Source organism: Anabrus simplex, chromosome 7 (assembly GCF_040414725.1).
Source record: "Anabrus simplex isolate iqAnaSimp1 chromosome 7, ASM4041472v1, whole genome shotgun sequence".
NCBI lineage: Eukaryota > Metazoa > Arthropoda > Insecta > Orthoptera > Tettigoniidae > Anabrus > Anabrus simplex.
The window spans coordinates 119,203,480-119,216,212 of NC_090271.1; the positions used below are offsets into that span (position 1 = coordinate 119,203,480).

Genomic DNA, 12,733 nt, shown 5'->3' on the forward strand with positions numbered 1-12,733 from the left:
GCATCTTGTTTATTTGTCATTTTAAGATAATGGAAGGAATGTTCTCACAACTTCCTATTTGACAATTACCTGCATCTTGGTTATAAGCTGCTACAATGGATCTCTTCCAGTCATTCGCATTTTGCACTTTAATCAAGTCTGCAGGTATCAGCTCCCGAAGCATTTGTCTGAAACAGAATAGCATGTACATTGCATCATATGGATATTTTGTAATATCTTATTACAGGTACATATTTATGAAGTTGGTACTTACGGAATCGCTTGCAATTCTTGTTTACTCTCTCCAAATCGTACTCGGTAGACAAGTGCTGCAAGTCTTGAGGCTTCATCCTTTGTACATTTGTGGTAACCTGAAATGTGCAACAAAGTATGACAACTCACTGACTTATAAGTTTTTCTAAACTAAATGTAGAGCAGATTTATTGTGTATAGAGAGAAGGTATGAAGAAGTACCATTAATTAACACATTGACTTTAATATTTAACAATGAAAAATAACTACTTCATTACAGTTTTTATGTTAACAAGTTTCTTCGCCAGAGTATCTTCAACCAACTATAGGACACTAGATTTGAAGAACTGCATGACACTGGGTGTTCCTGTCCTGTACTGGAAGTTGCTGAAGATGATTGAGTATATAGTCAGCTTAAAGTACTCCAAAGAGAAACTTATATATCATAAAAATTGTAGTTAAGTAGTTATTGCTAATTGAACATCACTATTGAAGAATAAATTCAATATTTATATATCCATTGTCTTGTCAGATCATCCTTGCTACGGTAATGGAGTAGACTGTACAGTCAGCAACTCAACGCAGAGTGTCGAGCGGCGTTGAAGTAACTTGGCTCCAACTCCCTAAGGGATCAATGGCTTTGGGCAGATGAGCCCTGTTAAGTGGGGTGATTTCTCCTTTTGTTGGGGGAAGGGGGAGGAGAAGGAGGAGGAGGAAATGCTACCAGAACCCTTTCTGCAGCATCTTTCCCTCCATTGTAGGGGTGGCTGCAAAAGGCATACTTTTTCCATGTTAGGAGGGGCTTGGTTTAAACCTGGCAGTAGGTATAAAATGCCTTTGGGAGTGGTGATTCCATCACAATAACAGCCTACAATGAATTCTATCTTCCTTGGGAAAGGTTAGACGCACAGTCCTACAGGTAGTTGGAGGGTTGTGATAAGTGGGCTATCAGCACCAAACTATGGGCGTATCAGAATTGAAAATGTTAACATGCTAACACTGACAGGCATGATTGAAGAACTAGTTAATTTTATAAATGAAAAGGAGATAGTAGTCATAGGAATGTATGAAACAAAGTGGAAAGGAAAAAGTGAGAGGACATTCAATGGTCACAGGCTGTTCTACAGCAGAAGACAGCAAGCCAGAAATGGTGTTGCAATGATTGTGAGATAAGGTGTTCAAGATTATGAGGAAGGGGTGAAATGTGTATGTGACACAATTATGGCAATGGGTGTGCAGTTTCAGAATGGAACAAAGGAAATATTTTAATTGTATGCCCCACAAACTGGAAATAAACACAGACATTCCAAGAGGAAGTGGGAAAGCATATTGAAAAGAAAGAAATAATATTGATTGGGGATATGAACGCAGAAGTGGAAAGAAATAGACAAGGGATAGGAGAGATAATAGGACCTTATGGATGTGGCAGTGAAAACAGTGTGAGAGAAAACAATTGATAATAGGCAACACTTCATTTAGAAATAAAAATTATCAGATATGGATGGGGGAGATAAAAGAGAAAGAACATTATAGAAACCTGGTAGAGGTGACAGCCATGCCTGAGGAAGCCTTTGGAGGGGATCATATAGCGGTGAGTTGGTGGGATTGTGTAGCCTCAACAAAAGAGAGAGAGAAGAAAAAAAGCATGAAACCGAAAGACAAGGAGATACAAGAGAAGTTTATGGAGGAATTTAAACCACTAATGCCCAGATCAAAAGTTAGGAGTATCGAAGAGGAATGGAAAAAATGTAAGACTCCATTGGTCGCCAGTGTACAAACATCTGAAAAGGTATGAGAGAAAATGAGACCCGCAGGTAGAATGAAAGAGTAAAAGAAATAGTAAAGAAAAAGAATAACATTGTTTTTACATCCCATGAACTATTTTGACGTCTTTTGGAGACACCAAGGTACTGGAAATTTGTCCCACAGGAGTTCTTTTACATGCCAGGAAATCTACCGACACGAGGCTGACTTATTTGAGCAGCTTCAAATACCTCCGGACTGAGCCAGGATTGAACCTGCCAAGTTGGCCAACATTCTGATGGTAATTTTTTTCGACCAGTGGGACTAAACTGGCTAACCACTGTATCAGACCATTTAGATTTGATGCCTTAATGATCATGGCCACCAGGTGGGCAAGCAAACAAAAACCTATAAAGGAATTAAATTAATGTAATGTTGATTATATGATTAGGGGGAAAGGATGAGTGTGGGGAACAGGAGCAGATGGACAATGTCAGTGAAAAGATTGAACAGTAGGTAATGAAGTTCAATACAAAGAAGAGTAAAATCATGGTAATGACCAAAGGAAAGAGGGAAGAAAGAGGAGGAATAAAAATTGGAGTTAATGATCTAGAAGTAGGAGAGCATTTTAAGTACTTAGGAAGTGAACTAATGGCAAATGCTTGACAGGATGTAGAAATCAGCAGGCGAATACAAAATAAAGTGCTTTCTGCCATGAGAGTAAGAAACCTTCTGTTAAATAAAAATATTCCAATGAAGGCTAAGGAAATAACATACACAAGATGTATTTCATCCCTATAACAATATATAGAGCAGAGACTTGACCTATGACAAAAAGAGATGAAAGCCATATCCAGACAGCTGAAATGAAGTCTGATGAGCATTGTTCAGTAAACAAGAAGAGACAGAGTTAAACATGTGGACATATGGAAAGCAGTTAAAGTGGAGAAGATGAATACAGAGAGGAACAGGTTGAGGTGGTTTGGACACAGCAAATTGATGAGCAATGAAAGGATGACAAAATAGAGTTTGCAGCTGGAGGGGAAGAAGGGTTGAGGAAGAACAAGATGGATGGATTTATTTAATGAAGAACAATCCTGGAAAGCACAGAATGTACTGGACCATATTGGTGAATGAGGAATGGTAGAACAGTGGAGAGCAACCACATTAGCCTCAACCTGTAAATAAAAAAAATAAAAAAATAAACTTTATAAAATTGAGCACCTTCAAATACCACCAGACTTAGCCAGGCCTGAACCTGTCAAGTTGGCCAGCATTCTGATGGTAATTTTTTTTTTCTCAGATCTCCTGGGAAGAGCTCAACTGGGAATTCCCAAAAGCAATTACTGCTCAAATGCAATAAATTTTGTAAAATTAATGAATTTTATTTATTTATTTATTTATTTATTTATTTATTTATTTAATTAATTAAACACAACAGTGTATAGTGCTGTATATGTTTGTACTAGACCACCACATTTTTTGGATTAGGAAATGATAAATGGAAGACAAAGATCCCCTTTTTCAAATGTGAGGGAAAGGAAAGATCTAATTAATTTCCTTCTCACCTCTGAGGAGCTTTGGTAGTTCTTGATGGAAATGAAAAATAAGATCTGCATTTCTATCCTTTCCTGGTACAGTATTGGTCCACAACTTTTTCATGAAGAACACTTGATATGTAAACTGAGGGGAAGCTCCTGAAACAAAAAAATCATCATATTAAGGAAGTACTGTAACATTTCTCAGCTCTCCTGAGAAGAGCTCAGTGGGGAATTCCCAGAAGCAATTAGTGCTTCAAATGCAATTTATCTACCTGCCTTCCATACAGAGTCATGTAATGCATAATGGAATTAATTAATACAAGTTGGAAAGTCAAATTCAGTTTTAAAATTCAGTTCTCCTCCTTTTCTATATTTCTTAAAGTAAATTTCATAATTTTCCTTTTTGTTTTATATGATTGTAGAGTTTACATCTATTAAGGCATAGTAGAATTAAAGGACTACCTGATGATGTATAGTATATCTACCGTCACTTTTACTCTTCATGCAATTTATTTAAAGTTTACCAGCATGAGAAGCGTAGAGTAAAAATTGTGATTACAGACGAGATTTAATCATAAAATAAAACTAATGTCTTTCCGATTACTTTAACTTGTTCAAAACTGAGTCAAATGGAAGTGAAAATTATTCTTCAAAGATCTATCAGGGAGGATAAAAACACACAAGGACAAACATAATCATAGACTTGCAGGGCAGAGGGAGCAACAGAAAGGAAGAGATGAGGATAAACCTAAAAACACAAAACAACTGGGGCATACTGTGCATCTTTATAAATCTAGCTCTTGTGAGTACTTAATGAATTCTTTGTGGTTTCCCAGCTTCATCAGAGAGGCAGGTTTCCACATACATTGAAAGGCCCTTTCTTAAGAATTCTTGTTTATTGACCACTGAGTCAGTTCAAGTTGAGTACCTGTTAGTTTTTATAAGGGAGGTGATAGGTTTGAATATCATTACTGGCAGCCCTGATGATGGTCTTCGATGATTTCTCATTTTCAGGCAAATGCTGGCTGCATAGTGGGATAAAATAATACTAATAATAGGTCTACGCATTTAACTTTGTTAGTAATCCTTGAGTAGTTCTTGCAAATTTCGAACTTTAATTACAATTTTCATCTCTGTGCTTAGTAATAACCTATTGTAAATAGAATAGGTCTGTACGTAGTTTAAAAATTACTGTAATATATTGAAGTACCCCTACCGTCAGAAGGGGTGAAGTCGATCAGGTGGGGTGAAGTTGATCGCCAATATATCGTTATGATTTTCGCTACTGCTACCTGGTGGCAAATCTGGAAACATTATGATATATATTCTCTTTGAAAGCCAATGAGTTGCAGAGTATTTTCTATCTGTGGAATGTTCTCTGTGGATAACCGTTCAGTGGCACTGTGGGAAATAAACACATGTATTTTGGCGACCTGTGAATTAAGTCAGACAAAAAGTGTCACAATACCACATTATAGGCATATAATTCAGCCGTTTTCGGACTGTTAGTTGGTAAGTGAATGTATTGTCATCTGATTTATGTATTTGCAAAGGCTGAAGTTTGTCGTAAGGACGAGTACTGATCTATTAATTGAATGATTGTATTTTGCAGGGTGAAGTCGATCATGCCGCGAACGTACGTAAAGAAGATGGGCAGGGAGGGAAAAAGGAACTACAGTGCAGTATATCTGGAAAATGCCGTTCGGGAAGTGAAGAAAGGAAAGTTGTGCATTCGTAAAGCATCCGAGTGTTACGGTGTGCCTTATACGACGCTAAATGAGTGGGTGAAGGGCAAACGTAAAAACACTTATGGTGGGCAGCCTGTTCTAAATTCAAAAGACGAAGAATGTTTAGTACATGGATTGATCAAGTGTGGAGAGTGGGGTTTTCCTTTGAAACGACATGATGTGAGAAATGTTGTACAGGGGTATTTGAATCGTTCTGGGCGAGTTGAGAAACGTTTTAAGAACAATAAACCAGGAAGAGACTGGTTCTTAGGCTTTATAAAAAGAAACCAGGAGCTTACTGAAAGATTAGTGCAAAATATCAAGAGGAGTCGGGCTGGAATTAGTGAGGAAGTTATTCATGATTATTTTGATAATCTGGAGGTATACGTTGCAGATATGCCTCCTAGTAATATAATAAACTTTGATGAGACCAACTTTACAGATGACCCAGGTCAAAGTAAAGCACTGGTTAAAAGAGGAGTAAAGCATGCAGAAAAAATCATGGATTCGTCCAAGACAAGTGTTAGTGTCATGATTGCAGCTACAGCTGAAGGTGTTGTTTTGCCACCATATGTGGTATATAAAGCAAAGTATCTCTACCCAACATGGATTGAAAATTGCATTCCTGGCAGTGGGTATAACAGGGACACAAGCGGTTGGTTTGACCTTGAGATATTTGAAGACTGGTTTGAGAAAATTCTGCTCCCGTTTGCTGAACGGTAGAAAAGTACTGATTGGAGACAACCTCTCAAGTCATCTTTCTCTCCATGTTATTCAGTTGTGTGAAGAGAACGAAATTGACTTCATTTTACTTCCACCAAATACCACCCACATTTGCCAACCACTTGATGTAGCCTTCTTCCACCCACTAAAAGGAGCTTGAAGAAAGTGCTTAGAAGAATGGAAAATGAAAAACAGGGGAATCTTGCCTAAGTGTGAGTTTCCTAAGATGCTGAAGAAGACCTTCGAGGAAGTGGGTGTTCACCTAACATCCAACGTTGTGGCAGGATTCGCAGCATGTGGCATTGTTCCTCTAAATCGAGAAGCTGTCCTTAAGAAACTTCCAAAATCTCCGAGGGAAAATGAAGGATTGGAAAAACGGTGGAGTGACACATTGGTGGACCACTTAAAGGAATTAAGGAAGGAAACCACTGGAAGTACCGAGAAACGCCCAAGGCAAAAACGTCTCAATGTTGCAGCTGGCAAGGGAATAGTAGTTCGTGATCTCGTAGAGTCGGGTGATGATATGCAATCAGGATCATCAAACGACAACCAGTTGCATTCTGATTCAGAGCTATTTGTCGAGGATGATACCGGTAGGTCTAGTGTCATAGATTATGGTGGAACTACTGAAGAAGGTGAAAACTGTAGTTCTTACAAGAGTGGTGAATTTGTATTGGTATCATTTCCGACTGGTAGCAGGAACAGACATTTTATAGGTCAAATAATTCAGATGGCTGAGAGTGACGCTGAAGTCAGCTATTTAAGGAAAAGAGGATCCAAGCAGGTTCATTTTGTATTTCCAGATGTTTCTGATCTAGACAAGACTCCCCTCACGCAAATTGTAACAAAAGTGAAGCCTAAGGGCATCGGTCGTGGACGCTACATTTTCCCAGATATTGACATTTCAAAAATTGAGTGAAAATTCTTCACGATGTAAGATATTTTTATGTATAATGGCTATTTTTTAAATGAAAATACAATGTTCTAACCATAAAATATTCTATTTGTTAATTTACATATATGTTAGGTCCCTGAGGAGCACCCTCTAGTATTTTAAAAATGAATGAAATCATAGCCTTCCATACCTTTGGAGCTATTTTAACTTAAAAATTGATCGGTTTCACCCCAGTACCTGGGTGAAGCCGTTATATGCCTTTTAAAAAGCAGTGATCGGCATCACCCCACTGGGTGGGGTGAAGCCGATCGACTTTTCAATTAAAATAACTCCAAAAGTACAATAGGCTATGTCTATATTCAACATTAGATATAATGTCAAAATGCTAAGGATTACATGTATTTTTTTAAAAACGAATTCTTCAATATATTCCCCCTAAAATAAAAGAAAAACTACATTTTTTGATCGACTTCACCCCTTCTAGCCTATCTTATTAGAAATTAGTGTGTTTATTCTATTATTGTGAAATATTTGTGTAGTAGAAGTATCTCTAAAAACTTTCCTACTAGAATTCTGTTGTTGTAATTAGGATAGGCTTAACTGCAATTTAGACTTGTGTAATTCTTGTGTATTCCTTTTGGTATTCAGTAATTAAAGGTAGTTTTCATCCTGTTAGGGTGTTGTAGGATAAGAATGACTAAATAGTATGACTAAATAGTATTATAGTGCAGTAGAATATTAATTACCTTATTGTCATGTGATCTTTGTGTACTAACCTTTTCTCTTTTTTGTGCACAGAATAAGGTGGGTTTTTTTTTCATTATTCTGTAAAGAATGGCTAAGGAGTGCAAATGTAGAACTCAGGGTGTGGCCAGGCATTAAGGAGTTTGAGGGAGAAATTAGAGAGTTTGAGGGAAATGATTAGGATTCTCTCAGAGGACAGGAAGGAAAGTAGGCCTCCCACAAACAATGTATAGGATACAGCAGTTGTAAAAGGGGGATGGGAAGGAAAGGGGGGAATTGTAGAAGACAGGTGGTCTTATGTTTTAAGGGGAAGGACATTGCAGGCTAAGGGCTCTATTCAGGTTCAGAATTCAGGACAGGTATCTGTGAGAAATTGGTATGAGTCACTGCAGGTAGAACAACAGAGGGAAGATGAGGAACAAGGTACTGTTGCTGAGAAGTGTGGAAGAGGGACAAAAGGAAAAGGTAGGAAAGGGAAATGTAGAGTAGAGGATAGGAAAAGACAGGTGGAACAGGGTCATGGGAGGGAGAAAAGGGAGGAGGAAGTAGCCTTCTGCAGCAGTGAGGAAAGATAGAGCTGACCAGGAGAGGAGGGGATTAAGTGAGGTGGGTAGGGTCAAGGCTCTGGTCATGGGGGATTCCATTGTTAGACATGTGGGGAGAGTGTGTGGAGGAAAATGAACCAGGATAGAGTGTTATCCAGGAATTAGGTTAAGGCAGATGTTGAGGAAAGTAGAAGTGAAGGAGGAGGGAAAGAAGAAGGTGGTAGTGTTTCACATTTGTACCAACAACGTAAAGCAAGCAAGTATAAGTACCAACATAGTTGGGGATATGTGGGATCTGGTAAATGCAGCACGGGTGAAGTTTAAGGAAGTGGAGATTTTTATCAGTGGAATACTGTGTAGGAGGGATACTGGCCTTCACTTAAACCACAGTAGTACGTACAAGTTAGGAAATTTGTTTAGAAGGGTTATAGGGAGGTATATTCAGGGAAACTAGTTGGTATAGGGAGTGGTGATAAGGGTACAGAGATCTGGAAGTCTAGCAGGGATGGCATAAAAATGTTGATGTTGAACTGTAGAAGTATTGTAAAGAAAAGAATAGAATTAAGTAATTTAATAGATATATACTTACCAGATATTGTAATACGAGTTGAATCATGGCTGAAAAATTATATAATGGATGTAGAATTTTTCTCACGGAACTGGAGTGTGTATCATAAAGATAGGATAGGAATGGTAGGAGGGGGGGTATTAATTCTGGTGAAAGGCCGTGTAATAGGGCTACGAGAAGGTGGATGTCCTTTCCACGATATTGCGGATGGACTTGACAGGGGTGTATCATCTGTTGCGTTTTCAGACGATAGACATTTCTGTCTTGGTGCCAATGATGGCCGTAGGTTGATACGGAAGATGCCAAGCGAGTGCTTGGAACCGGGCTGTCTGTAGTGTCAACACATTGGACTTGGGAGCGATTTCCTTTGACAGCAGGAGCACTCTCATCATATGCCTAGAACCTTGACAGTGGATTTGTATGCCAGACTGGTGACTGAACCGGTTGTGCTGCCAGTCATTTGCAGTATTCAAAGGGTGTTTTTCAACACCTGTCCTCATACCGCTGCTGTCACCCAACATGCTCTACAGAGTGTCAGCCAGTTGCCTTGGCCTGTGAGATCACCAGACCTTCTGCCCATTCAGCATGTATGGGATATCATGAGACAACACATCTAATGTCATCCAATACTAGCATTAACCGTTCCTGATTTGACTAAGTGCAACAGGCGTAGAACTCCATCCCTCAAAATGACATATAGCATCTGTACGACACAACACATGCATGTTTGCACTCAAAATCATGGTGACTATAGCAGTTATTAATGTACCACTATGTCACATGTCTTCTTGTGCATTCTTGAGCCTGTGACCTGGAAACTTTAATAAAATAAATATGTTACCTAGACAATTGCTTAGCCTTAATTGCATTCCTCTAAACTGATGTCTTCTTCGTGTTGAGATTTTATTTTCTGCCAGTGTATGAATTCTACTCTTATTCTATCTTCCACTGATGAAGGCTGCAGCCAAAATTTTTGGATCCATGAGTTTCTTTAATATGTCTTCTATCCAGGTGTTACTACACAGTAAGTCACACTGCTCCATCTGTTTCTTATACATATATATTTCTATATTCATGTTATTTTTATCTACACAGTTAAATAGTGTTTGACATTTTCAGATTGCTAGAGAATGTGTTGTTTACAACTCTACTGGTATACTGTTAGGGAAAGAGTAGTTCTAATATTAATTGCATGGTAAGCATGTGTAGTTGGATTTAGGGAGCAAGGTTACAGAAAATTGCAGAGATGAACAGTAAAAGAACAGAAAGGAAAGAGGAATGATGATGATGATGATGATGATGATGATGATGATGATGATGATACAATGCCAAAAATGACCTAAAGTATGGTACAGTGAAGATTTTAAAGTAATATGCCATGAATTACTTGCCATCTCTGGTTGGGCGTGCTTTCTTTATCCAGTCTGTTAAATGTCGAACAAAGTCAAAGAAGAAATCGCCTTCAGGGACAGAGATTACTTTGTCAGCAATCTTCACAAACAGACTAAACCCTTCACTTGATCTTAGATTGAGACGCTGAGAGATGTTTTGGCAGAAATCTTTGGCACGAGTTGAGGAATCCACTTCAAAGGCCTGTTAAAAAAAAGGGTGTTTTGAAATTATTATAGGTTTAAACTGACTTTAGGACATTTAATGTGGACAAGATCTGTCACATATGTCTATAGAAGTGTGACATTGCTACAGCATTTTATTCAAAATATTTTGGCCTACCTCTGTAAATAAGCTTGATATGATATAATCTGTATGGAAACAAAGCGTGGTGTGTAACACTCAAGACAAGTACCGTGAACTGTACATCCTGTCACCCTAATCAATCGTAAGTTTGGATGGAAATAATGCATAGCACACATTTAAGATAAACAAAGTCAGTTGTTTCTCCATTCTGAGATAGTTCTTGAGTAAAATAATTTTTACTGCTATAAACTTACACCTTATATTTTTTCCTTCACCATTCCCAACAGGTCGACCTTTTAAAACAATGAAATAACTGATATCCATTGCTTGTTAATCCACAATTCAAACTATACCATATTTAGGACACAATGCAAACTATAATTTATTGCAAGTAAACATAAAACATCTGTTAAACTAACAAATCACATCCTAGTTAGACAATGAAGTATATTTTGTTCCAATCTATTCCATTTCTTCTTTCATTAACATTCTACTAACATATATTTCTTAAAATTGTTAAACCAAATCATGGGGGATATTATCACAGTGGCTAAGTTGCTGGTTTTCCACCCAGATGGTTGCGGTTCAAACTACGATAGAAATCCACATGGAATTTTCAACCGAAAAACGCATGTGGTGCCGAGAGGGACATTGAGCCTTAAACCCTTGGATGAAACCCAAAACAAAGCTAGGACCACAGAAAGATATGGGAAGTTTTTAAAATTAAATAATGGAGATCAAAGTTCAAATAGTAGTTCATTACAACTAAATTCCTGTTTAAAATATTAACTTAAGATCCTAACAGTACTAAGTTCATATATTTTATCTTTGTGAATTGAATTTTCACATTACTCTATGGTATGTTCTGAAAGACAATACAGGCTGAAGATTCTAAGAGGGCACTTTTAGTATGAAGCGTGTATAACTGCATCACAAAAAATGTTCAAAATGAGACAATTATTGATGTTTTGTTAGTGAAAAAGTCATGAGTTCCCAGTCTTGACTTACTTTCTTTCTTGCACTGCATATAGTTATGTACACTTTACTGGAATTTTGTTCTCAAGTTATTTCAGTTCTTTATTTGGGTTGATAAAATCAAATAATTTAACTAACCTCATCTGTGTCATCAGGGAAGTATACTTTGTGGAATATCTGTGTGGTCTTATGCTGGATAGCTTCAACTTCTACTTGATGAGGAGGATATTTTCTGGGCCCATTCCTCAAAGTCTTCTGTAGGCGTTGAAGGGAGTCTTGAGAGATGGGGTGCCGTCGTGTACGTAGAAATAACATCAGTTCCTGAGGGTGAGAAAGACACATAAACATTACTAAGTACTTAATAGTGTAATGTGATAATATTTCAACAAACATTGTTGGTTTCCAAGTTATACACAACTATAGAAAATGGTTAAATTAAACCCCATGGCGCAAAAGCCCCAAAGGGCTATGGCCTACCAAATGACCGCTGCTCAGCCCGAAGGCCTGCAGATTACGAGGTGTCGTGTGGTAAGCACAACAAATCCTCTTGGCCATTATTCTTGGCTTTCTAAACTGGAAGAAAATGGTTGAACTATGCTGAATAAATAGGCAAACATCAAGGTGGTTTCCGAAAGCCAAGATCCTATTGGGTACATATCTTTTTTTTTTTTTTTTGTATTAGCTTCATGTTGCACTGACACAGATGACACAGATAGGTCTTATGGTGACAATGGCATAGGAAAGTGCTAGGAGTGCAAAGGGAGCAAGTGTGGCCTTAATTTACAGCCCCAGCACTTGCCTGGTGTGAAAATGGGAAACCATAGAAAACCATCTTCAGGGCTATCTTTAATCTTAAAAGCATTCTGAGAATAAGAGCTATTGGAAGTAGATGATGACTATGATTCTTGTTTAGAGAGGCTTAACAGCTAGGTCACCAACCCCTATTAGAGGTAGAAATATGATAGTCATTCTCACTGATTTAGAAAAAAGTAGTGTATATTGTTCAATTGAGAGCTTTCCAAAGCTTTTCAATGTTTTGGAGGAATTTGGAGTAGACAGGATTACAGTAGGCCTAAATATACAGCAAACATTGAGAGGAACTGTTTTCAAAGTTTTCTTGATGAAATTCCAGAACCTTTCGAGATTGAGACAGGCATTAGACAGGAAGATGGTCAGTCACTGCTTTATCTTACCCAGACCCTATCACAATTATACTATACTATTAAGGTACTAATTAAAGGAGCAAAACAACATGATTATTAGCCCAATTTGGTGAGTTTCACAAGATTAGAAGTTAATAGTTGTGAGGAGAGACATCAAAATCCAAAATGAGAAGAGTTTTCAGT

General features: G+C 37.9%; 1 protein-coding gene across 2 annotated transcripts in view; it reads right to left on the reverse strand.

Annotated features, from left to right (window-relative positions):
- Positions 1–12,733, reverse strand: part of ck (myosin-VIIa ck) — a 399,120-nt gene that overhangs the window by 8,884 nt on the left and 377,503 nt on the right. For both annotated transcript variants that reach the window (XM_067151286.2, XM_067151287.2), the window contains exons 34-38: positions 11,526–11,708; positions 10,109–10,310; positions 3,543–3,671; positions 254–350; positions 70–167 (exon numbers count right to left, since the gene is read on the reverse strand). In XM_067151286.2, coding sequence (XP_067007387.2) covers positions 70–167; positions 254–350; positions 3,543–3,671; positions 10,109–10,310; positions 11,526–11,708 — 709 coding nt within the window. The remainder of the gene's footprint in view (positions 1–69; positions 168–253; positions 351–3,542; positions 3,672–10,108; positions 10,311–11,525; positions 11,709–12,733) is intronic.